At 40.4% G+C, this 26,086-nt stretch overlaps 2 protein-coding genes across 2 annotated transcripts; both read right to left on the minus strand.

Moving 5' to 3' along the window:
* Positions 1 to 15,504: 15,504 nt before the first annotated feature.
* LOC124289929 lies at positions 15,505 to 16,452 on the minus strand. Its single transcript, XM_046726600.1, has 2 exons — positions 15,974 to 16,452; positions 15,505 to 15,794 (listed from the first exon to the last, which is right to left on the minus strand). The coding sequence occupies exons 1-2, from the start codon at positions 16,415 to 16,417 to the stop codon at positions 15,750 to 15,752; spliced, it is 489 nt and encodes a 162-aa protein (XP_046582556.1). The 5' UTR covers positions 16,418 to 16,452; the 3' UTR covers positions 15,505 to 15,749.
* LOC124289914 lies at positions 16,442 to 18,071 on the minus strand (the record flags this gene model as incomplete). The annotated part of the gene is made up of 6 exons (XM_046726585.1): positions 17,984 to 18,071; positions 17,687 to 17,811; positions 17,358 to 17,487; positions 17,006 to 17,161; positions 16,746 to 16,868; positions 16,442 to 16,594 (listed from the first exon to the last, which is right to left on the minus strand). Coding segments are annotated over exons 1-6 (750 nt in total), but the record flags the coding sequence as incomplete, so codon positions are not given.
* Between the last annotated feature and the right edge of the window lie 8,015 nt (positions 18,072 to 26,086).

Genomic DNA, 26,086 nt, shown 5'->3' on the forward strand with positions numbered 1-26,086 from the left:
TTCGGTACACGAGTACAGGACAACTCAGAAGTCGCGAAAAAATTATAAAGGCAAGAGTTATGCATTCACAGTCCCTTTCGGATCCAAGCTTACATCCATGGATGATATGTGATGACAACAGGATTGTGTCTCGGCTCACTGTAATTGTAAAGCCGGACTTGGTGAGAGCTGTTCTCATGTTGCCTCAGTGTTGTTTTATTTAGAAGCTACAGTAAGACTGCGGGAAGTCAGTACAGTCACCCAAGCCCCAGCTTACTGGATGCTTCCATCAAAGAGACATCTGTGGATTATGCCTCACTGCATAAAATTGATTTCACTTCGTCCAAATCCCTGAGAAGAAACAACTGGACAAAAGATTTGTCAAGCACAAGGTGTTGATACAGAGATTCCGGGTAGGACACCTGTCAAGAAGATGCACAGTAAAGTCTCCACGTCAAGACTCAACACATTTTTTAGAAGCAATCCAAGGATGAGGAGCCAGTCTGTCTCTCTGTTAACAGGACATACAGTAAGCCGTACACACCAAGAAGCCTACAGACTCAGTACCCCCTTGTGTTGACAGAACTTTTGATGCAAGCTGTGTTACTATGTCAAAAGAAGACCTCCTACACCGTTGCAGTAACATTTTGTCAGAACGTAACTTTGTATCAGAGGAAGAAGCAGCAAATGTTGAATCTGCAACCAAGGATCAGGCGGATTCAACTATGTGGTATCGCTTTCGTGCGAGGTCGCATAACAACTTCAAGGATGAAAGCAGCGTGTTCGACTCCCTGTGAGGGACCCTTCATCCAGTCTTCTGAGAAGTATTTGTTATCCGACAGAAACTAAGTTCACCAGTGCTGCTACACTTTGGGGATATGTGCTCATGAGGGAGACAGCTCGTCAAAAATACAACATGGTTATCACCGTTGATCATCAGAATTTTAAATGTGACACAAGTGGTCTTCATATCAACCCTAAGTTTCCGTACCTGAGGGGCGTCACCAGATGGGCTGGTTGACTGTGATTGCTGCGGGACAGGATGTCTGGAAGTCAAGTGTTCTTTCTGCATGAAAGATGACAAAGTGAGAGGAGGAAAGGTTCCATGTCTTGAAGAGACTGCCACTGGCCTACAACTAAAGAAGAATCACCCATACTATTTCCAAGTTCAAACGCAAATTTATGTATGTGATGTGGACTATTGTGACTTTGTGATGTGGACAACTGAGGACATCTTTGTTCAGAGGATCGAACCCAATCCTGAACTGTGGCAGAATATTGTTGAGAGGTCATCAAGGTTGTTTTCCACAGTTGTCTTACCAGAACTTGTTGGAAAATACTACAGTGCAAGAATTTCCTCTCAAGAAGGTTCAGTAAATGCTGAAGCCAACAAGTCTACTCAAGCACACCTCGAACAGACGTGGAATCAGGAAAGAAATCCCCAGAGAGAAAACCCTGCAAGAAATTTCACTGAACACCAGGTCAAACAATCCAACCACAACCACTTCCGGAACGACAGTAAAGTCTACATCCAAGAAAAGACGCAACACGCCCAAAGAAGACAGTCTCAAAGAAAAAAATTCCCTTCATCTCAAACCACCCAAGACATTGAACTGGATACATCAGATGAAAACCTTAGAGCTGTATTGTATCTGTGCTGGTGCAAAACAGGGGCGGATGATTGCCTGTGACTCAGATGATTGTCCAAATAAACCCTTTGAGTGGTTTTCACTTCAAACGTATGAAGTTGAAGATTGAACCTAAGGGTGATTGGTTCTGTCCTGATTGCCAGAGAAAGACAGTTTCTGACCAGCGTTCAAGGGAAGCGTTAATTATTGTCGAGCAAGCATCAATGATGTGTCTGTACAATGATTTCACAGTGAAAAGAAAATGTTTTGGTAGTGACACTGAATTATATTTTGCAAAAATATTACTGTAGCAGTGACACTGATTCGCAAATGAAAAAAAAGTGAATACTCAAGAAAATTTATAGTTGTTATTTATACACAAGGAAAAAAACAAGCAAAACATGTCTGCAGTTTTCTCAGTCTTTATTGATGAGAAATCCAAGCTGCACTGATGAGCCTTGGGGAGGCGAAACATGTTTATTACATAGGGGATGATTAACAGGGGCTTGATTTAAGAGATGTTAACCAACTTGCACCAGGTGCAACCTAAGATAAAGACCCAGTTGCACCAGCCAAATTCCAGTTGCAACGTCAGAGGTTTGGTGCACATAACATATATCCGTGATGTAGTACCTACGAAACTATAGCCACACAAAGCTGTCATACCGAGGCGCGTGTCTATGAATAGCAATGCTTCAGTGCCATAGCTATTCAAAGTATAGAAGAATAATGAGCTGACATACCAATGCCTATAATGTTAGAATTATTGTTGATTGACCTCTCAAAAATGTACTTGCACCATGTGCAAGTCAGACTCATAACTTATGTTGCACTTAGTAATATTAGGTTGCACCAGTGCAAGGAACAAAGCACTAAATCGAGCCCAGATTAAGATCTGACAGTACAAAGCACATTAATATATTCTTTTATTCTTACATTATCATGATAACATGCATTTGCATATAAACAAACATTACAATGGTAGACATGGATCTCTGTAAAACCACTTTCATTAATTCTTCAGTTTGTTTTACTGTTAGCAGAATTTGTCACTCAAACATGTTTTAGCCCCCAGGGCTCATCAGTGCAGCTTGGGTTATCCAATCATGAATAAGAATTTGTTTTCTTATCTAATTGGGATAAACTGCAGACATGTTTTTGTTTTTTTTCCTTTTTTCCTTTACTAAAATATTAATCAAGCCCTGTGACAATGTTACAGAAGCGAGCTTCTGCAAGCAAATAGCTGATGGTTAGTCGAATGGTACAACAGAGGGGCACAAATTAGTTAGTGAACAACAAACTGTGACTATCTTGTCCAGTATTACATACTCTTCTTCAGGTTTAGAAATGAGATAGTCAATTGGAATGGTGGCACCAAGGATCATGAACTTCTGCCTGAGCTGTTCCAATAACCCTTTCAACATGTATGCGAACATTGGCAATTTTCCTTGTTCCTTCTACCTCTGGTCCACATTTGCTTTTCTCCTCATGAATGCAGGATATTTCACTTCAGCCAACAAGTGCAACTAATTCTTTAATGTCAAACCCTCTGTCAGCTAGAATAACATCACCATGGCTGAGATTGTCAAGAAAGTTTGAGTGGGCAGTCAAAACTTGTCACTGGTTCTTCCACCCCATCCTTTGGAAATATAACTCACAGACCCTTATTGGGGTAATTGCAATTAAGTATTTGGCAGTATTGTGGTGCTTGTAGCTGGACCAAGTTTGTGCTCTTGCTGTCAGATTTGAGGAGTGATCAATAAAAATTTCAAAGCAATCAATAATGCCCAGGTAACTTGCTTTCCAAAGTGTTTTCGAAAAACCATTGGCATTGTCGTAAAGTTCATCCCTGTCTGGCTAGCACTAGAGGCCCCATGATATCATGCATCAAGTGCAAAATGTATCTAAGAAAACCTTTGACACTGTGGTTAAGTGAAACACCAAAACGATAGCTGAGATCTGTAATTGGTAAATTAAGTTACAGTCTCACGAGTGTCAGGAATTATTTTCTGGAATTTGTTCAGTGAGCTATTTCCATTTTCATGCATGTCGGTGCTAGAAGGTTGAACAGTGCCATTAGAATTGTGAAACTTGGTAAACCTAATGTAATATTTCACTTTATCATTGTCATCTTCAAAATCCTCAGGTAAATTGGCTTTCATTTTTGTGTACAATATTCTGCAAACACTCATTCTGCTCTTTCAGTCTTGCATTCTCAAATTCCAACTCGAGGAAATTCTTTCATTTGCAAATTCAAGCATCTCTGCATCTGTTAACTCAGTACCAGTTGCTTCTGTACTGTCAACACCATCAACTTCCTCTGCACATGGAGGTTCAGAAACCGAGGCACTTAGTTCCAAAAGAGATATTGCAGCTTCATTCATCTTAATTGTCTGTTTTCGGGTTTTGTAACCTCTCGTGGCCGGATCGCCGACTTCGTTGGAGATTTTACATCATATCCCAGATTCTTGTTGAGGGAACCCAGTCTAGGTTTGTTTCATCATATTTGTTTCTTGCACCTGAAATATCATAAGTAAATGTTAAAACACTAACATTTACCTCATATTATTTTGTTGCAGTGATAAAGTTTCAAAATCGAAAATAATGTTACAAAATCAGCTTGACTATCTACCTCCGCATGAGACTCAAATTGTTTTGATATAGATGTTAGATTAAAGACCTAATTTGAAAACAAACAGCATACCACATAAACTTTGTTAACTTATGACAATTTCACAAGTAACTACGATGTATACATAAAATCAAAACACCAAAACATCAGACTTTACAGAGTGAAAACCATGTCAAACTTTCTTTGTAGGACAGACACGGTTGATATACATTTCATTGAGGTATTATTATATATCTACTGTACATATGTTGATTAAATTGTTGCCATTCGATAAACAAGCAACGGAAAATTAAACAGAAATTATGTCATTGTAGGTAAGATGATTCCTCACAAATGTGCAAAACTTGACTTGAATCTTACGAAAATGAAATTCATGAAAAACATTTAGGCTGCACTAAATTAACATGTAAGTCTATGGAAATTACGTCAAGTGTCCGAATACTTTTTGAACGACTCTGTATATGTAAAAGTATGTTGAATATATAAAAATGTGTATAACAAAGTACCTGATATGAAATGATCAGAGCACACACGAAGCTTGTTGCATGTTTTTTCATCGACATCCGCCCGGTTGATTGCAGCAAGCCAGAGTCGTCTACAACGCTCGCTTTTCCTCTCAGTTGCTTCGCCTTGACCTTTGATGACAACTGGGATACGATAAAAGGTAACCTTATCGCGACCCGACCGGTTGTGACACTTAACAACGGCACAGGTAGTCGGCATATTTGCATAACAATAGGACGACTGAGCCTTTGTTGACACAGACCGCCTACCAAAATGGCGGCTGGTGGTGCATTGTGGGTAATCGGGAAAAGGCCGGAGCCCTCTATAGTCACTACTCAAAATACCGATATGATGTTAAAATTTAACTCACTCATTCACCACTCTAAATATTATTATAAACGTGTTTGTACCACACCAATTCGATTTGAAACAGTCACTTTAGTTTGTTAGTTAAAACACTCCACCCTCGTATAACATGCTTTCTATTAACAGTCAAGAGGAAATGACTTTGTTCAAACAGTACTAGGCGTCTCCCGAAGTATATGCAGACACGATTTTTCTCAGACAATGTAACTCAAGCTCATAAATGTTTCTCAATACGTGGACAAAGACAAACTAACTGGACTTGATTGAAGTAGGTAAATTACTTAGAACCTAACTCAAATGTTTCGTAATACGGTGATAACAAGAGGCAACCTGTCTGTCATTGTACAAACCACCTTAGGGGCCTAGTGGTTAAAGTGTTGGCTCGTCACGCCGAAGACCCGGGTTCGATTCCCCACATGGGTACAATGTGTGAAGCCCATTTCTTGTGTCATCGCCATGATATTGCTGGAATATTGCAAATAGTGGCGTAAAATCTTACTCACTCACACAAACAACCGACTACGACTTTAGTCAATAATAAGGCATGGGAGTTATGGTCACATCACCACTAAACTCGCTCTGTATAACGGCACTCTGGGTTTTTACATTCTGGAATTATGTTTTTGTACCTTTGCATAAATACATTACTGAAGGTAGTGTATTTTGCCTTATGTCAAACAGTTAAATATATTTTGCTCCCTCGCTTTGTCGTAGTAGGCGACTGACGGAATGGGATGACCAGGCTGACTCGATGCCCATGTTGTCAATCACTGGATTTCTCGGTCTATTTAAACATTTGCAGACTGCCGTTATAAAGCTGGAACATCGGGAGAGCGGCGTTAACTGTAATCTGTTTGACTAATTTAACAGATTTTACTGGCGCTTCAGAGGCCTGACACAAGAAATTTTAAGAGTGAGTGGGCGAGTTGGGTTTAACGCCACTTTTAGCAATATTCCAGCAATATCACGACGGAGGACACCAGAAATGGGCGTCACACATTGTACCCATGTGGGGAATCGAACCCGGGTCTTTGGCGTGATGGGCTAATGCTTTAACCACTAGGCTACCCCCACCGCCTCTGAGAAATGTCAAGAACGAATTATACAGAGGCGCTTATGTCAACTGTTCCATTCTGGCGATGATATTTGACCCAGGTCCAGATGACACGCTGTGATATACTGACGTCATGTTGAAAGCAGTGATAAACAAAACTCACTCACTCGAACCACTTAGAATCACCCCAAGACAAACTAATTTCCTACAAAGCGAATGGAGGTTAGCTCCCTTTGTGAATGAACGTCAGTTTATCGTTTTCAATGTTGACAAGAATACACCTAGATATGGATAAACCTTTGTCGCCGACAGCCTTTTATTTCTCTATCTTTCCATCAGAAGGCTGCTTCTCCACTGTCTGATATAGGGAGTTGTACGTGCTACCCGTATTTGGCTCACCACCAAAAGCACGGGCTTCTACACCTGTGACGTATGACAATTTGAATTCACATTCAATTGTCATCCGTCAGCCATCACACATACATGGCTGACACAACATCTTACTAATGTTGTATAATTCACAGGTAAGCACCCTCTCTATATCCTTTCTCTATTTCATAGTGCTAAATATCTAATTATTATCAGTTAAGTATCTTAAGTTAGTAAACATATTGTTACCGATCGCGCATAAAGTAAACATATCTATCGCGTATCACTTACTTACTTAAGCACTAGCACGTAAGACAGTTTGTGAAAGTATAATTATAATATATTTTATACACCTTTTATTATCAACACCAACTGTCTATATTTTTAGCAATAATATGATGCATCACCGACTTTAGTCAATAATAAGGCATGGGAGTTATGGTCACATCACCACTAAACTCGCTCTGCATAACGGCACTCTGGGTTTTTACATTCTGGAATTATGTTTTTGTACCTTTGCATAAATACATTACTGAAGGTAGTGTAGTTTGCCTTATGTCAAACAGTTAAATATATTTTGCTCCCTCGCTTTGTCGTAGTAGGCGACTGACGGAATGGGATGACCAGGCTGACTCGATGCCCATGTTGTCAATCACTGGATTTCTCGTTCTACCCCCACCGCCTCTGAGAAATGTCAAGAACGAATTATACAGAGGCGCTTATGTCAACTGTTCCATTCTGGCGATGATATTTGACCCAGGTCCAGATGACACGCTGTGATATACTGACGTCATGTTGAAAGCAGTGATAAACAAAACTCACTCACTCGAACCACTTAGAATCACCCCAAGACAAACTAATTTCCTACAAAGCGAATGGAGGTTAGCTCCCTTTGTGAATGAACGTCAGTTTATCGTTTTCAATGTTGACAAGAATACACCTAGATATGGATAAACCTTTGTCGCCGACAGCCTTTTATTTCTCTATCTTTCCATCAGAAGGCTGCTTCTCCACTGTTTGATATAGGAGTTGTACGTGCTACCCGTATTTGGCTCACCACCAAAAGCACGGGCTTTCTACACTTGTGACGTATGACAATTTGAATTCACATTCAATTTGTCATCCGTCAGCCATCACACATGTATGGCTGACACAACATCTTACTAATGTTGTATAATTCACAGGTAAGCACCCTCTCTATATCCTTTCTCTATTTCATAGTGCTAAATATCTAATTATTATCAGTTAAGTATCTTAAGTTAGTAAACATATTGTTACCGATCGCGCATAAAGTAAACATATCTATCGCGTATCACTTACTTACTTAAGCACTAGCACGTAAGACAGTTTGTGAAAGTATAATTATAATATATTTTATACACCTTTTATTATCAACACCAACTGTCTATATTTTTAGCAATAATATGATGCATCACCTGTATGTGAGGTCATCATGTAAACAATCAACATTATTCAATTGTTATCATAATTATAACGTATGCCACTGCACTATTTGATTATCAATTGAATAATTATTAATATGCCTGATTGATTCACATTCAATTGTCATCCGTCAGCCATCACTCATGCATGGCTGACACAACATCTTACTAATGTTGTATAATTAACAGTCAATAAACGGGATGTTTTACACCAACGAGGGTCTCCGTCCGTTATTTTGTCTGCTTGGCAAGACTAAGGCCTGAACCTGCGACGCCTTTTTTAAAAATATTTTCAATACAAACGGAGAGACAAAGTGTTTTCGTAAAATATTCATTACAAGAATCGATATGCAAATAAAAACAAAATAATTAAGCAAGACTAACATCACGACACACCAATAGGTGTGCTCTTTCTATTTGTTCACCTATACCATTTAAAAAAGTAGGGGGTAGTCAACGAAACTACTGGTATTTAATACCTTAAAGAGATAAATAGTGTCAGAGGGACATCTTGACTGAGATTAGCATTAGTCGTTAAACATCAGTCAGATGACAATAGATTTTGTTAGATGATTGACCAAAGCACCCTGCAGTAAGTGTCTGTCATGCCATTTACCATGAAAAGACAAACTTATTAGTATCGTGTGAATCCGTCTCCATTCTCAAGACAATCCCGGATTCAATCAGGCATACCCCTACTCAAACGTCCAGTGTCACGTTGGTTCCTCCCATCCCATTCTGTCTGCAGAGTAGTGCCAGGTTCGTTCATATTGGTCAGTGGTTGTCGACAGTGACGTAAGCGCCGTCCAAGAATACCCCGAACATGTTCGACAGGTGACAAGTCTAGTGCTGGCCATGTTTTTAAAGGAGGTTATGTTCTCCTGTTGGAGGACCTCAGTAAGAATTGGAGGCCTCTGTGCTCTCGAGTTGTCATCCTGAAACACAAACGACGTCGGCGAACATATGACACCAACAAGCCTCCAGCACTTGGTCACGGTAGTACTGCGCAGTGACACGTCTGTGTATAACATGTCATGGTGTTGTGACAGTCAAAGTGATCCCACCCACACCATCATAGTCGTCTCACAGTCCCCGAACCACATTATTTTCCCTACAGCCTAGCCCTCTTTGCAGTGCTAAAGCCCAAAATAAAGCAAGTCTAGATTTCCTCAGGTTCAGGAATCTCTGGTCTCCCTGGGGCTCCTTTTCAATTTAAATAGGCTTGTTTGTTACTTTCAAACTTATATATATTTATAGACTAAGCATTAGTCTAACACCATCACCGAGCCACCCCAAAACGATTACTCTATCTATTTTCATTACTATTTTCTCGTATCTTCATTCTATGTTATTTCCCTCCACTTTGGTTGTGGGTCTTCCCTGATCGCCATTGTGTCTGCCTACAGCCAGGACGGGTGACATGTCTCCCAATACCATGTCCCCTCTAGAGCTTTGTGACCCGTGAAGATCCGGGGTAGAATAGGTCTTCAGCGACACATGCTTGCCACATAAGGCGACTATGCTTGTTGTAAGAGGCGACTAACAGGATCGGGTGGTCAGGCTCGCTGACTTGGTTGACACGTCATCGGTTCCCAATTGCGCAGATCGATGCATTTTCTGGTCCAGCCTCTTTTATTTACAGACCGCCGCCATATAGCTGGAATATTGCTGAGTGCGGCGTAAAACTAAACTCACTCACTCACTCACGAGCTTTGTTTCGGGAGCCATCACTACACCCGTCTGTCTAATTTCTGAACAGGTCAATCGAGTTGAGTAGGAAGGGTTCGAAACGATTGCTGAGCACCTTCCTTCCACTGGTGTTTAAGACACCAACCAAGGATACAACGCGTTCAGATGTCTGGTGCCGAAATGCCAGATTTGCCTCGAGTGGAGATCCGGGTTAGAATTGATTTTCAGTAACCCATGCTTGTTGTAAGAGGCGACTAACAAGATCGGGTGGTCAGGCTCGCTGACTTAGTTGACACATGTCATCGTATCCCAATTGTGCACATCGATGCTCATGCTGTTGATCACAGGGTTGTCTGGTCCAGACTTATGTACAGACAGCCGCCATATAACTGGAATATTGCTGAGTGTTGGGTTAACCAAACCAGTACCATACCCGTGTCAATTACTGCATCAGTTTATCACTTTCACAATGATGACTAACGCTAACACACAAGCCGGTGTCGAAAGCGGCTTAGATCCACTCACTCATGCACATTAAGACTACACCACGTATTTTGAAGTGAACTATATATGAATAACACTCAAGTTCAGCTTTATAATTTTATTACAATGTTTCACTGTAACATGTTTATAACAGGCGTGATACACATCAGCTGGAGAGATACTCTTTGACTACAGATGTTCGGTGATCTGTTACGAGACAGGCGACACTTATCTTCTATCTGTGGAAAGAAGGAAAAATCATTGTTAGAAATCTCAAAGAAGAGCAAAGTTCATTATACCATTCAGATTATATCCAATGCAGGTGTTTAAGATTCACTATCAGGTGACACGGATGATCTCTCTAAACAAACTGTGGAATTATTATGGACATGCGCCATTATTACTGCATGATGTCAGTTAAACATACTTTAGCGCAGGGCAAAAAATTACCTGACATGGACAAAACTACTGACACATTAATGAGGTGGTGCATGAAAGTGAAATAGAGATTTTGTATGTTATGTGTGGTAAGTTTGATAAAACTGGTCTCGAGAATAGCTAACTCAGTCAAAATGAAATGGCGTGGACAGAACAACAGGGAACACCATGACACACCCCACTCAAAACCGTTGGGCAGACATGTTCTGACGTCACTTGTCGTTGTTGATGTAGTCAACCACTGGTCCAGACTCAAGTGAAAGAAAGCTGGAACACTGCTGCACAACATTAACACAACACTCACTCACTAACTCGCCCACGACTAAATAAACCATCCATGATGGTGTATGGTATTTCTGCAAGATGGCTGACAATAAACAGATGTCGTGTGCTATGTAACAACAGAAAACACAAACAGCTAGGAAATTAAGATACTTTTAATCAGTACAGATTAAAGTAAAAACTGAGGTTGAATCTTGTCTGAAAAAGCCAAAATGTTCAAGTAAAAACTAAACGTTTTTTCAAAGTATAACACGTACACTCTACATTTCTAAAAAAAAGCCAAACCCGCAAAATGTCCGAAAGGTCCGAAAAGTATAAATAGTGTTGAAAAGGTCCAAAAATGCAAAAAGTCACCAAACATTTTGTATCTATGATTCGATGTAAATAATTAATATATGACACAATATCCAAAAGGTGAAAGATGTCACTATGAGCGTCCATCTTGACATGGAACAGTCTCCTCAAGAATCCAACAGGTATGAAAATGTCACTATAAGCATCCATCTTGACACAGAATAATTTCTTTAAGAATCAAAGAGGTAGCAAGATGTCACTCTAAGCGTCCATCTTGACATGGCACAATCTCCTTTAGAATCTAATTGGTAGCAAGATGTCAATCTAAGCATACATCTTGACACGGAACACTCTCCTCAAGAATCCATACACACGTGACAGGAAGATTCGAACTGGGGACTGGGTCGGGGTGTCGTCATCATCGAGGTTGATATCGACGAAGTGAGGGGCATCACGGAGGACAGGGGTAGAGAGAGGGGCAGGGAGGGAGGTGGGAGGGACGGGCAGCTCAGACAGGGGCTCAAGGATGGTCATGTATCTCCCAGTAGGACGCTGAGAGGGAGGGAGAGAAGGACATGAAGAGAGTGACAGAAGGTGGAAGTGGAACAAGAGGAGGAAAGTTGTTAGATGGATTTGCTAAAAATATAATCATGATTTGAGAAGAATGTTAGCGTTTTACATATGTGGTTATTACTGCTCATTAGTGTTCAAATTATTAGTGAGAGTTATGCTAGTAACAGATAAAGTGGATACATTCATGAATACAAGACACACAATTTCAGGTTTACAAAATGACTGATTCCCTAAGACACCCACTTGGCAAGGAGGGGCCCAGATGTCAAAGTTCAAAGGGAACCTGATCACGAGGTCGAGAGCTGTCGGAAGAAGGAATGAAAGTTATGCAAGTATAAATACAAGAACCTCGACCCAACTGTATTAAAACTAACGTCTTCATTAAACCCAAACTCTTCATTAGTTGAGACACCACCAAAATGGGTAAGTTGTAATTATTGTAAGTGCACATTATTGTACACAAGTAACCTGTTAAAATGTTTGAATTAAAATATTGAAACTTATGATGTTGTCAGTTAGGTAGAACCTATGCAATCACATCATATATAGTTAGTGAATCTGCTCCTGATCGTATGTAGTAGAAGTAGCTTAGAACTAACCACTTCAAACGATATTTCAATAAAATAATATTTTGAAATAGTATAATGGAACCTTTGTAATCACCAACTGTGTGCTTTTTCTGAAAACAATTTTATCACTTCAATTGTGAAAAAATTTAGAATTCGTATGGCAGTGGGTTAGTTAATGTTGGTTAAGTTCTAGGGAACCTCAATAAGCACCAATTGTGTACATAAACGCCTTACTTATCGTTGTGCTGTGGGTTTTCGGACACCTAAGAACATGCTTTGATGTCTCGGTTATCACATAAACAATTGTCACAAACTTTTATCATTAACGCAAGCCATCTTTCAAGAGTTCAAAATGTCTCTGCGAGGCAACACCCCTCCATACAGCCCGAGTTAGCACGGCCGTCAGAAGACGCATGACGTCCGAAAACCGGTGATCCGACAACATTACATGTTTGTCGGAAGAAGAATGGGGGTTTGAAAACATTGTTTGTCCAGTTTAGATCAGAACAACTGGGTTATAACAGGATTTTAAAAGGGGCTAGTAAAGTATCATGGATATGGCCTTAACAGTTTGGGGTGACAAACGAATCTCAAAGAATTTAGCTGCACTGCTGGCATTTGTTGGTCAAACATAGTGGCCTTAGCTTCAAAGCTACTCCGTGACCCTAAATCTATATCAGAAGGGATAATCCCAGACTACTTGACATTCATATTTGAAACCATTGTCAGCTTTAGACACTGATTGACTTGTAAATCTCACAGGGTGTAGGTGCTAAATCCAATATACCGTTAACTCGTGGATGCGTTGTTTTTCCCTGTTTCGTTTGGAAGCTTAAAAGGCCTCAGTTAACGTGAAAAACATATTAGCAATTCACAAATAGTCATCCTTGATGACACCAGCCGGCCACAGTTTCCTACTTCATGTTGAATTAAGTAAATAAGTCATAACAGAAAGCAAAGGGACAGCACTAACTTAAGTAGAAATAAAGAACTACCTTGAGTGTACGAAGTCATGGTGATAGTATCTGGAGATGAGCGAACTGCGAGGCAAACGGTGAAGAAAACTGGCAGTGTGACGGCAATGTGTGATAGCGACAAAATGGCGGTATCAATAGTGAAACTGTCGTCATAGCGACGTCATAAATCTCGCGAGATCGTCATAGCCTCGCGTGATGTTAACGCTATGACTGGTTTTCTTTGTGCTCTTCGCAAGTCAGGATCCCAGCCATGTTACCTGATGTCGCGAGGTTAAAAATGGCTGATCATGGCTTGTATATAGAATGTCTTCATGCCAAACAAACAACAAACAAACAGACGATGCAGCATCAGTGTCCATCTGCCAATAATAACTACTCAAAATACCGATATGATGTTAAAATTTAACTCACTCACTCACTACTCTAAATATGATTGTAAACGTGTTTGTACCACACCAATTCGATTTGAAACAGTCACTTTAGTCTGTTAGTTAAAACACTCCACCCTCGAAGGCCGGGCAGGACAACTTAGGAATGGCCAGCCAGTCCTAACTTGACACACAGAAGGAAGCATGCTACAAAAACATTTTTTATATCATTGGAAAGATCTCAAGGAGATGAATCCAAAAATATAATGTGCAAGTGTGTTCATATGTTCATAAGCTCACAAATTGGCTCTGAAAATGCATTTCTGCAGAAATTTCTGGCAGATTTTCTTTTTTCCTGCAGAAATTTCTGGCAGAATTTCTGGCAGAATTTTTTTTCTGCAGAAATTTCTGGTAGAAAAGATTTATAATATGGTCTGTGTGCCTCTGTTGCTTCTATAAGTACCCTAACTGGACAATGGAACACTGAATTGTATATGGCAGATGTATAATCCTTGAAACCATATTAAGCAGAGCCTTCATTATTGTACACCAACACACCTTAAAATTATCTAAATGAATTGCTCTTTGTGAGATTTTACTTTGAAATTATCTAATTGCAGTGTGCAAGTAAATGTGACTTTCAAAAATGTAACAGCCTTTTCATGAGGCCAGCCAAATATAAGAATACTTGGTGAAATCCAACAATTCAATCAAGATGAGATATACTATCATAGAAAGCAGATTTAACATCAGACAGTGGGAAAATAACACAAACAAGGTCATATAACATAACTGCATGTATTGTTTCATAAATGCCATACACCACATTACAGTTACACATGCTGTACATATACAAATATATATATATATATATATATTCCAAACAGAAAAACATACACTTTGGTGTATTTGGTTTTGTTTATGGCAGTCTGGTTGTAACAAAAGAACAAAAAAATTAAAACTTTGACAAATTATAACAAGAATAACATGTAAATAATGAAATATAGGTGAGGTGAGGGACATACCACATAAAAACTACAAAGATTTCTTGTGCAGATGTCGGTATTATTGTGACATCTTCAAAATAAGTTTCAACCAACACAAATTTCTCAGTTATTTCATCATTATTCTAGATCTGAATATCCAAACAAGATTATAGCAAATGTTTAATGTCATCGAAAGAATGGATGAAAGTAGAATTGTATCTGTGACAATTTTGACAATACTGTGTTACAAAAGAGACCTATAAGATGTGTATATCTTAAAACTAAATAACTTTTTGTGATAATTAGTTCTTTCAAGTTGCATTCAAACCATTACATCAATCACATATTCAATTTATACCTCAATTATAACACAATTTGATCAATAAGTACATCAAAACACATGATAATTCCAAGAAAAGAAGGAACTTTCTAACCATGACAGGGGACCATTATGTTTTGTACCTATTGTTACCTAGACAGGGATATTTACAAGGAGAATAATCGATATCAGACTTAACAACTATTCCAACAAGAACCATCAGAAGATGACACAATCCCCCCGGCCCCCACATATTTGAAAGAACAAATCATCTGGCAGTTACTTAAAGTCCAGCTTGATTTTTTTAGACTAAGTCCAAATCGCTTCCATGGAAATCATGAGAAATATAAATGCCAAAAATCTGCAAATAGAAAAAGGCACCACTTCAAGATCTGTTTGATATGTCTGCCAAGTCTTGCAGAAAGATAATGAAAGGTTTTCAAGTTGAAACCCACCCCTCCCTTATGAAACTAACTCTGAATCGTTTCCAAGGAGCCAGGAAAAATAAAAATGCCAAAAATCTGCAAATAGCTATGTCTGTATGACTCATACATCTGCTAAGCTCTGCTGAAAGATATTGAAAAGTTTTCTACTTGTGACATAGAAACAAAACCCACCCCTCCTTTTTGAGACCAAAGTCCAAATCGTTTCCAAAATCTACTTCAATTTAATTTGTGCAAGCGATTGACAGTGAGGCAAAAGCAAATTTAGCTTGTGATTATACAAAGAAAATGTTCAGTGCATATATATACATCGCATATACATATTTACATCAGTGTTACAATCAGGCCACCATCTCAGAGTTCCGCTGAGGCTTGTCTTCTGTGCTTTGTAAGTGATACCTGAAAAGGAAAAGGAAAGGATAATAAGAACTGACATACAAAGATAAGTGAAAAACAGTAACAGCTTAAATCGGTATTCATCTTGATGTCTGGATGTTTTATACATTCAATGCTCTCTAACGCTGTATAACAGATGACAATATAACATTTTGTTAACAATTGGAACTCAATGAAAATACCTTTGATTGCCTCTGCATTTTTTCATTGCTTCGCTCTATTGCCTCTTGTACATTTCTTGGGAGGGTGTTCTCTTCCCTTGGGGCAGGCATGAAGGGCTTGAAGTCAGACAGCTTGATGGCCAGAGTGTGAATGTCCCCCATCTTTCTAATGTAGGACACCCACCACAAGCCTTCCTCTTCAGACAGCCTGGTAGATGACACCCATTTGCCCAAGTCTCTCCCCATGGCTTTACAGGTGTCATCTACCTTTTCCTTGTCCAGAGTGACAGGTGTGAGTGTTGACAGGTCAACCTTGAAATCCAATGACACCTTTCTGTAGGTTTCACTTTCCAGAGGCCAATCTTTATAAAGCATGGAGACCGAGGACCCCTCCATTCTGAACACAAACACATGTGCCTCCTTGTGTCCTTTAGGTGAATCACAGTTGATAAACAACTGCCTCATGTCCCAAACACCATCCAGTACAGTAGCAGTGGGCTTTGGGTCATTACTGCTGGCAAGGACTTGCAGGAGAGCATCACGTGTTGCAGCAGGTTTCTGTCTCAGCTCCCTTGCAAACACGCTGAACAGCTGGTCCACATCTTCATGTGTGTGGCCCACCATGAGAAATGAAAGTTTCACCTGGAAAAGAGTATCACTATTAAAACACACATTCAATTGTTGGATTATTTCAATATCCTGAGATTATAATAAAGAATGTTAAAGATCCTCTTAATGACCTCAATTGCATGCATTCCCACACTGTTAATGTAAATATGTTGCAAACACATACCTTTTTGAAGATTTTCAATTTGACTAACAATGCCAAAAAATACAGTACGGTCTTGTTCTTGTTATCTTTTGGCGAATTGTCTGCTTGTAAATACAGCGTTTCTGGTAGATGCCCATGGTTCAGCTGAAATAGTAGTTTTTAGTAAATGAATTAAATACTATTTCATAGCATTTGTGCAGGAACAAATTTGAAACAAATGAACTTAATGTTTCGTGATTAATTAGGCAATGACTCATATTGAATATATATAGTAGTATTACCTGTGCAATTCTACTGAGGACATACAGAAGCACTGTACAAGTTACATTTGCATCGCCTGGAATACATGTATTCCAGACAACAGCATGGGCTGCTCGGTTTCCATGATCCACAACACCTGTCACGTGGTGCTTGACATGTGCAAGGCTGCCATCAATCTGAAATGTTTGAACATTATTGAATTTTAATTAATACCTGTCAAAAATCTTCAGGAAAATATATCAACATTCATTACACAAGATAAGTACATGAATTAGGACAAATTCATTATATTCAGCTTTTGAAATATGAGTTTCAACTGTTCAATGGTTTAAGGAACCTGTGATTCAATATGTAATCATCACACATGTGTACCTTTGATTGTTCTGGAAATACAGGAAGGTTTGTCTTGTTTTGGTCCATGTTGTCAATGATGAGGGACACATACTTGGATGATGACCTCTTTGCCTTGTCCCCATGTTTATAATACTTCTCTCGAAGTAGCCTGCAAACACAAAACATTTAAAATAGGAAAACAATATACTTACATACATACACTGAACCTGTAAACAACCACAAAGCAGTGAGTGGCCCTTTTGTGAGTTGCTAATATTATTTTCTCATGTTTAATATCTCGTGATGCAAAATCCATTTTTCAAACTACATTTTCATTAACTTCATTCATTATTACAGAAATAACAAACCTTTGCAAAGCTAAGTGTCCCTGTTTTGCTTCTTTCAAGGCCATGACTTCTTCCTTTGCCAAGTTCTTTCTTTGTAGTGCATCTCTATACACGATGCATAGAGAGCATTGTGTGAAATCCTTTGACTGGAACAGATGTAAACAATTTCAACATCATCATGATTTTGTATTTATTCATAACACTTGTTGTGAGAACACTGTACTGAAAAATTACAGGGGTATCACAGTAGTTTATATAATTGTAGTAACATGAAACAAATACATGTTGACAACTTGGTACTTGGTATACCCTACTTACCTTCAGTATTTTCACGGATGAGAAGAACTCTCTCCAGAGCTCCTTAAAACGGCTATACCCCATCACCGGCTTGCCCTGATCATTGTTATCTTCAACATAGGCGTAAAAAATTTGCCTCTTTGTAAGGCAAGATGGCAGCTGGATTTAAGTCTTGTGCGGCATGTGGTCTCCATGTCTGAAAACAAACATACAAAAATATTTTGTCTGTCTACATTGATCAGTGATTTCACACTGTGATTTCAAGGACAGAGACAAGCAGCGGATTACTTAAGACCCTTAGAAATGGATGGGGCAAAGGAAGAACAGGAGCTGTCTTAGACAGTTTGCACTGATATGAAAACAAAGCTATCAACATGAGTATATTCAGTATATTAGATGCTGTGTCATACAAAGAATAACCACCAATAATAATAAAGATGATATGATGATGCTTTACAAATGTACATGCAAACCTACCTTTTGAAATACTGATCCAGCCACACCTTTGCCTCCAGGTACTTCAAGGAATCATACTTCTGATCAGATCTTTGATCAACCTTTTGTGGTAGGCAGTCCTTCACAGCTCTCCCATGATGAAAAAATCTAAAAATAAATTTCATTATATATCACAACATTGTACTTAACACAATTCCTACATACACAAATAGGATGAAAAAAGATTCCGTAAACCCACTTCTGAAAGAAATTTACGAAAGATCTGTCTTTTCTTCACCTTTACAAGATTACCTCAACAATTATGCCTAACTTACCTGGTTTTACTGATCTTGAATACAGTACACCAACAAACACTGCAAACTTCATGGCCTTCAAGGGTGAAGAGAACATCTGACAGTCTTTGTTCCTGATATCTGAAGACTGCTCTCAAATTACTATTGATGAAGCGGCTCTGTTTGGTTTGTGTCTTCCTCCAAAACGACAATCTCAATTGGTGGATAACTTCAAAAGACAGTTTCTTCATGCACTCTTTCACACAGCACTTGGTCACCAAAGCTTCTTTTATGTCTTGTGATATTAATGCCTTCTGTTCTCGTTGTCCACATCTCTTTGACCTCTCCCTGCAAAACATTTTCAGTCATAACTATATCTGAAGCAATATCTAGGCTGATGTCCTTGAACATCCAGTGCATTATGTTTCCCTTCAAATATCATAAATGACCATGACTCCCCAACATGGCATACGTTACAGGCAATACCTCAAATCAGTGATTATGTGCAATCCATTTTCATTAAATTTATACTGTCAAGAAATATACATATTCTCTTATTGCATATACATGATCACCATATGTCACACCAGAAACTGCTTCATTTGTGGCTGCTAGAAGAATGAAATTTTTGGAGTAAAATTAATATTTTATACTTATCCTGACTCATGCTTATTGCTTGTCTTCTTCTTCTTGCTAACATAGTGGAACACGTGTATCTCCCAATTGAAGTTCCCTTCAATAACAAATCACTAATTAGTACTCACCACGAGTTACCTCCCTTCCACAAGCGCGTGAACGAGGGCACCACCTCCACCCATGTGCCTCACTCTCCCCTTTTGTTTTCGAGTCCGACACTTTATTTTTCCAAGAAATCCAAAGTGTTAAGTGGGGAGGACGGAGGAAGCTTTTCTGATGAGTCAGGATAAGTATAAAATATTAATTTTACTCTAAAAATTTCATATTTTTCCTTATCCTGACTCATGCTTATTGCTTGTAGAATCCGACGGAAAAGGAGGTGGGAATATATATACTTTGGATTTTAATAATTAGTGATTTGAACTGTGATGATTGTAATAACCCTATGGGAACTTCATAAAGGCACTGAACTGATGAATTCCTGCTGTTAACTTATCAGCTGCCATATAAAGGTTATTACAATTTAGTGAATATGATAAAAGTATATACAACATTAATGTAAGCTGAAGCTATTAATGTGATAGTATAAACTTCTGTGAGTTTATAGTGGATACTTTTATAAATGAACCAAAGTATTAAGCTTAAGATATGCATATATTTAAGCTATAATAGTATAGTACTGTGCTTAAGATATAATTATAACTTAAGCTGTATAATAGTAACCAACTCCTTAGAGTTTGTTAGCTAATACATTTATGAATATGACCATAGGATTGATTGATGAAACTTAAGCTGAATATATATATAATAGCAAACTCCTAGGAGTTGTAAGCTTATATATAGTATGATATAAAACCCATAGTACTGAGCTTAAGATAATAAATTAAACTTAAGCAAAATATATAGATAGCATGTAGCTATTAGTACTGTTATCAGATAAGTATAAAATCTGTAAGATAGACTTATCTTCTCCGTGGAACTGTCAACTGTTGAGCGAGGACCATGGGACCGAAATGGTGGATACCTGAGACGTCCTCGGTGGTGATGTCTCTCAGATAGTGGTTGGCAAACACCATATCGGATCTCCAGAAACATCCCTCCATTATGGTATTCAATGAGCAATTCCCATGTAGAGCGAGAGTTGAGGCTAGCGCTCTAATTTCATGAGGATTAGAAGCTCTTGGAGGGTCGAGTCCTGCAGCCTTGTAGGCACGTAGTATGACAGTTCTGATCCAGATAGAGATAGTAGTACGTGAGACTTCCGTCTGCGTAGCTGTAGATATAGGGATAAATAATCTCTTGAATTTCCCTCTGCTCTGTTTGGATCGTTGGAGATATATTTTCAGTGCCCTTACTGGGCATAGTGATAGATCCATCGTATCATGCGGTCCAAGTATGGATGAGAGAGCTGGGACATGGAATAATCTGTCTGGTTGACCTGGCAGTTGGTTTTTCGCTATAAAATCCCAGCGAAGTCCCAGATGAGCGATGTTATGCATATCATCAAAGCGTATTCTCTCGTAATCCAGTGCGTGAATCTCTGACATCCTGGCGGCCGTAGCTAGTGCTAACAGGAATAAGGTTTTGTGGGTCAGTGATTCAAACAATGTAGATAGCAATGGTTCATAAGCCTCACTAGTGAGGTGTTGGAGCACTATATTTAGATCCCAGGCTGGAGCGTGAAACTTCCGTTTCTGATCCTCCAATCGGAACGCTCATAACAAAGCGAGTAACTCTGGTGTTTTTGTTAACTTGACGCCCGTTCTCATAGTTATGACAGAACTTATAGCTGCAAGATAAGTGGACAAGGTTGAGCCTTTTAGATTCTTAGTTTGACGTAGATAACATAAGAAATCTGCCACTTGAGGATGTGTAGCATATCTGGCTGTAAATCCTTTCTTAGCAGCGTAATTGACAAAACTGTGCCATTTGTCATCGTACAAGTTACGAGTTGAGTTACGTAGTGCAAGCGTGACCGCTTTAGCCGCTCTGGCAGAATAACCTCTCTTATTCAGACATGCCTTGATACAATCCATACGTGAAGTTGGAATGCTTCTGGTGTTTCGTGCACTTGTTTGGTGTGCGGATGTATCAATAGATTGGCGCGTTGTGGGAGCTGAAGAATTGGTTTTCCGATTTCTTGAATGAGATCTGGAAACCAAGTTCTCGCTGGCCAGTAGGGCGCGACCAAGATCAGATGGAGGCTCTGCGTTTGACTGATTTTCTGTAAGACTTGTGGGATTAACGCTGGAGGCGGGAAAGCGTACGCGTTGAGTCCCTCCCACGATATGCTTAGTGCGTCCGTTGCCCATGCTAGTGGGTCTGGAACTGGCGATAATGTAATGTTGTCAGTTGCTTGTTGAATCGAGTGGCGAATAGGTCTATCAGAGGAGATCCTATTTCCATGATTATTTGATTGAATATCTCTGTGTTGAGCATCCATTCTGTCGGCGACGGTTGGTGTGGCCGAGAGAGAGCGTCTGCTAATACATTCTTTGCTCCTGGAATGTGGCAAGCTCTGACGTGTATGTTTAGATTGTCGATTAAATCGAACAGTCTGAAACATCGAGTCAGTAGGTTCTGTGACCTTGTTGAACCTTGTTTGTTCACATAAAACGCCACTGTTGAATTGTCCGTGTGAACCATCAACTGAGCGTTCTGTAGTAGGTTGCTCCAGTGACTTATGGCGTTTATGACTGCTTGCATCTCTAGCAGATTTATGTGACATTTGCTCTCTTGATTGCTCCATAGGCCTGACGCTGTCCTGCCGGCAAGGTGGGCTCCCCAACCTTGTAGTGACGCGTCTACGTAGAGATGTGTTTTCGATTCCGGCTCTACTAAGGAGACGCCTACGCAAACATTCAATCTCTTGGTCCACCAGAGTAGATGTGGTTTGACATAATCTGGTAGACTGAATGGTAGAGGGTCCTCGAGATGAGCATTGATGAGGACTTGTAACGGGCGTAATTGAAGCCTGCCTCTGACAGTCAAGTCTTGAGCTGATATGAGTAGTCCCAATAGGCTCTGCCACTGTCGTAGTGGTAACGGAGAGAGTAGGGCTTGAGGAATAAGTTGTTGGATCTTGATCCATCTGTCCTCCGGGACTACAATACGATTCTGAGCTGTTAGAAATCGTATAGACCCGTGAAGGTCCGGGTCTATTAGAATAGCCCTTCAGCAACCCATGCTTGCTATAAAAGGCGACTATGCTTGTCGTAAAAGGCGACTAACGGGATCGGGTGGTCAGGCTCGCTGACTTGGTTGACACATGTCATCGGTTCCCCATTGCGCAGATCGATGCTCATGCTGTTGATCACTGGATTGTCTGGTCCAGACTCGATTATTTACAGACCGCCGCCATATAGCTGGAATATTGCTGAGTGCGGCGTAAAACTCAACTCACTCACTCACTCACTAGAAATCGTATACCTAGAAATTGCAGATCCTGCGTTGGTTCTAGGTCCGACTTGAGTAGATTTACTAACCATCCTAATTGAGTTAGTAGCTTGATTATGAAGTTCAGCTGTAGTCTGAGACGCTGTGGATCTGGATCCACTTGTATACCGTCGTCTAGGTAAAAAGCGCTGCGAAGACCTTGACTATGTAGGTATGAGACAATAGGCTTGGTCACTCTTGTGAATACCCAAGGGGCCGATGTGATTCCGAAGGGAAGAACCTTCCATTGGTAATGTTTCCCGTCTAGGATAAATCTTAGATATTTCCTTGAGTTGGGATGAATCGGAATGTGTAGATATGCGTCTTGCAAATCTATGCTGGCCATGTAATCTTTGGGACAAATTAAATGCCGGGTTGCGGTAAGTGTATCATGCTAAACGCTGGTGGTTTGCATAGATATTCTCTGTTGAAGATGCTCATGTTGTATATGAGACCTAAACTTCTCCTTGGAATTTTTCTTAACGCACTAGGAAAACTGGGGAGTAGAAACCTGGTACGATGTTTCGTTGATCCAGAACTTCTAAGGCCTGTTTGTTTAGCAGAGTAGCTACTGTTTCTCTTAACATAGGTAGTTGTGCCGGTTGAACGTTGAACCCTGTGGGGGTGACTGTTAACGGAGGCTTGGCCTTGAGTTGTATTAGATATCCGTGCTGTAGGATGTTGGATACATATGGATCTTGTAGTATTCCCCAGTTTTCCCAGTGCAGCTGAAGGCGTCCACCCACTTGAGAAGGTTGTACTGGAACGGCTGGGGGTGGAAGACTCCAGTCGTTCCGAACCTGAATTTCATCGTCTAAATCCACGGCCACCTCTGGATGATCTGCCTCTAGCTGATCCTCCCCTAAATTTGCTGTATGGGCTTAACTTTTAAAAGAATCCTTGGGATCTTTAGCTGCAGCTAATTTCTTGTCCCGTGCTTTCTGTAGCCCCGAGAACTTAGACTTGCCCGAGTATCTCTGTGTTGACTGTTTAATGACGTTCGCTAAGGTATCCATGGATCTGATCATAAGTACCTCTCTCGAGTCTTTAGATACTTCTTTGGAGACCTTGTCTATGTTGCCACCAAACAGTAAGGGCGATGACCATGGAGCTGTGTATAGAGATTCTGTGAATTGCTTATCCCAAGAGCAGGAAGCTAGTAAGCCTTGCCGACGAGTCATGGTAGTAGTTTCAGTAAGCGCTGACAGGTGCTCTGTAAGAAATTGGTGGTCTCTTTTCTGCATGAGTAGAGCTGAGTAGATCATTCTATCTTCCTCCTCTGTAGAATTCTTGAACTTGGTGATGAGAGTTTCATTAATAGTTCTAGATCTATTCAATCCAAAGAACATTCTCCTGGAGATGGTATCTAATTGGGCCAATTTGCGATCGTCTACTCTGTAACTTCTGGACTTGGCATCACTGATTAGTTTAAAGTTGTCATCAATATCCTGGGCCTTGGAAAAAGGGTCCATATTGTGTCCAGCAAATTTCTTGGCATTGAAGACCGGGAAATGTGTAGATTGGACTTTCGAAGATTTGGAACAGGCTGTATCCAGATTAGCTGGTACCGCTGCAATCGGGTCAATAGGAGGTAAGGTGATATTGTCTACATCATCATCCTTCATCAGGTAAGTCTGAGTTGAATTCTCGTTCTTCGATGGGGAAGCAAGTTGTAACTCATTCACCATCCAGTATCTAATCTCAGCATCTGAGAAAATGATACCTTCCTCCTCTTCTGACGTAGGGTATCGTCTTGGTATCCGCGAGTTCCATTCTTTTTGCCATCTGTAGGAAGATCTATTAGAGGACTGTGGTGAACGGACTGACGAGTGGCTAGTGTAAGGAGACTTTGGAGGAGACATCCTCGGCGAACGCTGGGGGCTTCGCGAAGCTCTTCTAGATCTTCTGGGCGAGGTAGATTTGGAGCCACTTAGCCTTCGCGACCTTCGCAAATGTATCGAGTCAGTGTCCGAATCGACATATGAGTGCTTGCTTCGCGAACGACCTCTGTGTTCTACAGGGTGTGGGCTCGGCGAAGCGCTCCTTCTCCGCGATGTCCCTCGCAACTGGAGAGGCTCTAGCTCCTTCGCGGAGGCTGCCTGGGACTTCCTTTATGGCGATCGCCACGGGCTGGGCTCTTCGCTGAGGCGCGTTTGTGGGCTCTGGGGCCCTACACGCGAAGCCAAGGCGGGCTCTGGGGCCCTGTATGACTTATTAATGGGTTGGGCTCTGGGGCCCGTGGCTCTGGGGCCTCTGTAAACCGTAACGGTCCTCCATCAGTCTCATGATTTGGTTAACCAGGTCGTCTGGGATGGTCTGCGCTGGCGTTGAGGGTGGCCTCTCTGTGAAAGTGACGGGACCCTCAATCGTAAACTCAGGCGTCAGCGTAGGCATCTCTGGTTGCGTGTTTATCTGCGCTGTAGTGACGGTAGCAGATACTGGACGTTTCTTATGACGTACATCTGGAATGATAATCGGAATGTCATCATCATATAAACATAATTCTGAGACAGGTAGAATATCGGAGGCAAAATTATTTGTAGTTTTCGTAGATTTCCCTTTTGACGAAGCTGTGGACCTGGGGTTCGAAGCGTACGTTGAGATGATGTGGACGCTTTCCTAGTCTTAGACTGTGAAGACGGAATGTCTTGAGATGCAGGTCGCTTCTTGGACATAGCGGACTGCGTCCCACGCTTATCCCCCGAGGGAACTCAGGCAGGCCACCAGCCGGTGGCGGGTCGTCAGTCAACAGTTGACAGTGTATATTAGCTTCCGATCTATTAGCCATGACTGAAGATTGTTTGCTTAGATTTATCTGCCTTCCGCCTCAAAACGGAACATAAATATTTATCAAAGGCAGAAATTGGTAAATTAATACATAATTTACAACGAGAAACAATAGAACATGGAGTAATGCAACTAGGGCATTTTAAATGTGGATCGGTAGCTGAATAACGTGAAGTTTACAACCTGTGCAGATTCTCATTAACGTAAACTGCTGAACAAACACGGCTTAACCGCGGAATAAAACAGCAGAAACACGACTAATAATCAATGCAAGTTGAATAAGGATACTAGTTACACCTCTATAACTGAATATAAGAGGTACTAAACTAAATATAAGTAAAGGATATAGTGTGTTGGGAGACACAGGCGCTCTCACGTCCAGCTCACTGGGCGAAGAAGGAGAGAGTGAGGCACATGGGTTCAGGTGGCGCCCTCGTTCCCGAGCTTGTGGAAGGGAGGTAACTCGTGGTGAGTACTAATTAGTGATTTTTTAATTGAAGGGAACTTCAATTGGGAGATACACGTGTTCCACTATGTT

Source organism: Haliotis rubra, unplaced genomic scaffold, assembly GCF_003918875.1.
Source record: "Haliotis rubra isolate DU_JTF1 unplaced genomic scaffold, ASM391887v1 Scf451, whole genome shotgun sequence".
Lineage (NCBI taxonomy): Eukaryota > Metazoa > Mollusca > Gastropoda > Lepetellida > Haliotidae > Haliotis > Haliotis rubra.

What these genes read in the sequence shown, in the direction of transcription:
- LOC124289929 (XM_046726600.1), bottom strand. Translation starts at nt 16,417, where the DNA reads ATGAGGCAGTTGTTTATCAACTGTGATTCACCTAAAGGACACAAGGAG. An exon ending in AAATGCAGAGGCAATCAAAG is followed by an intron (nt 15,795 to 15,973) that starts GTATTTTCATTG and finishes TTTCCTTTTCAG; the next exon opens with GTATCACTTACAAAGCACAG.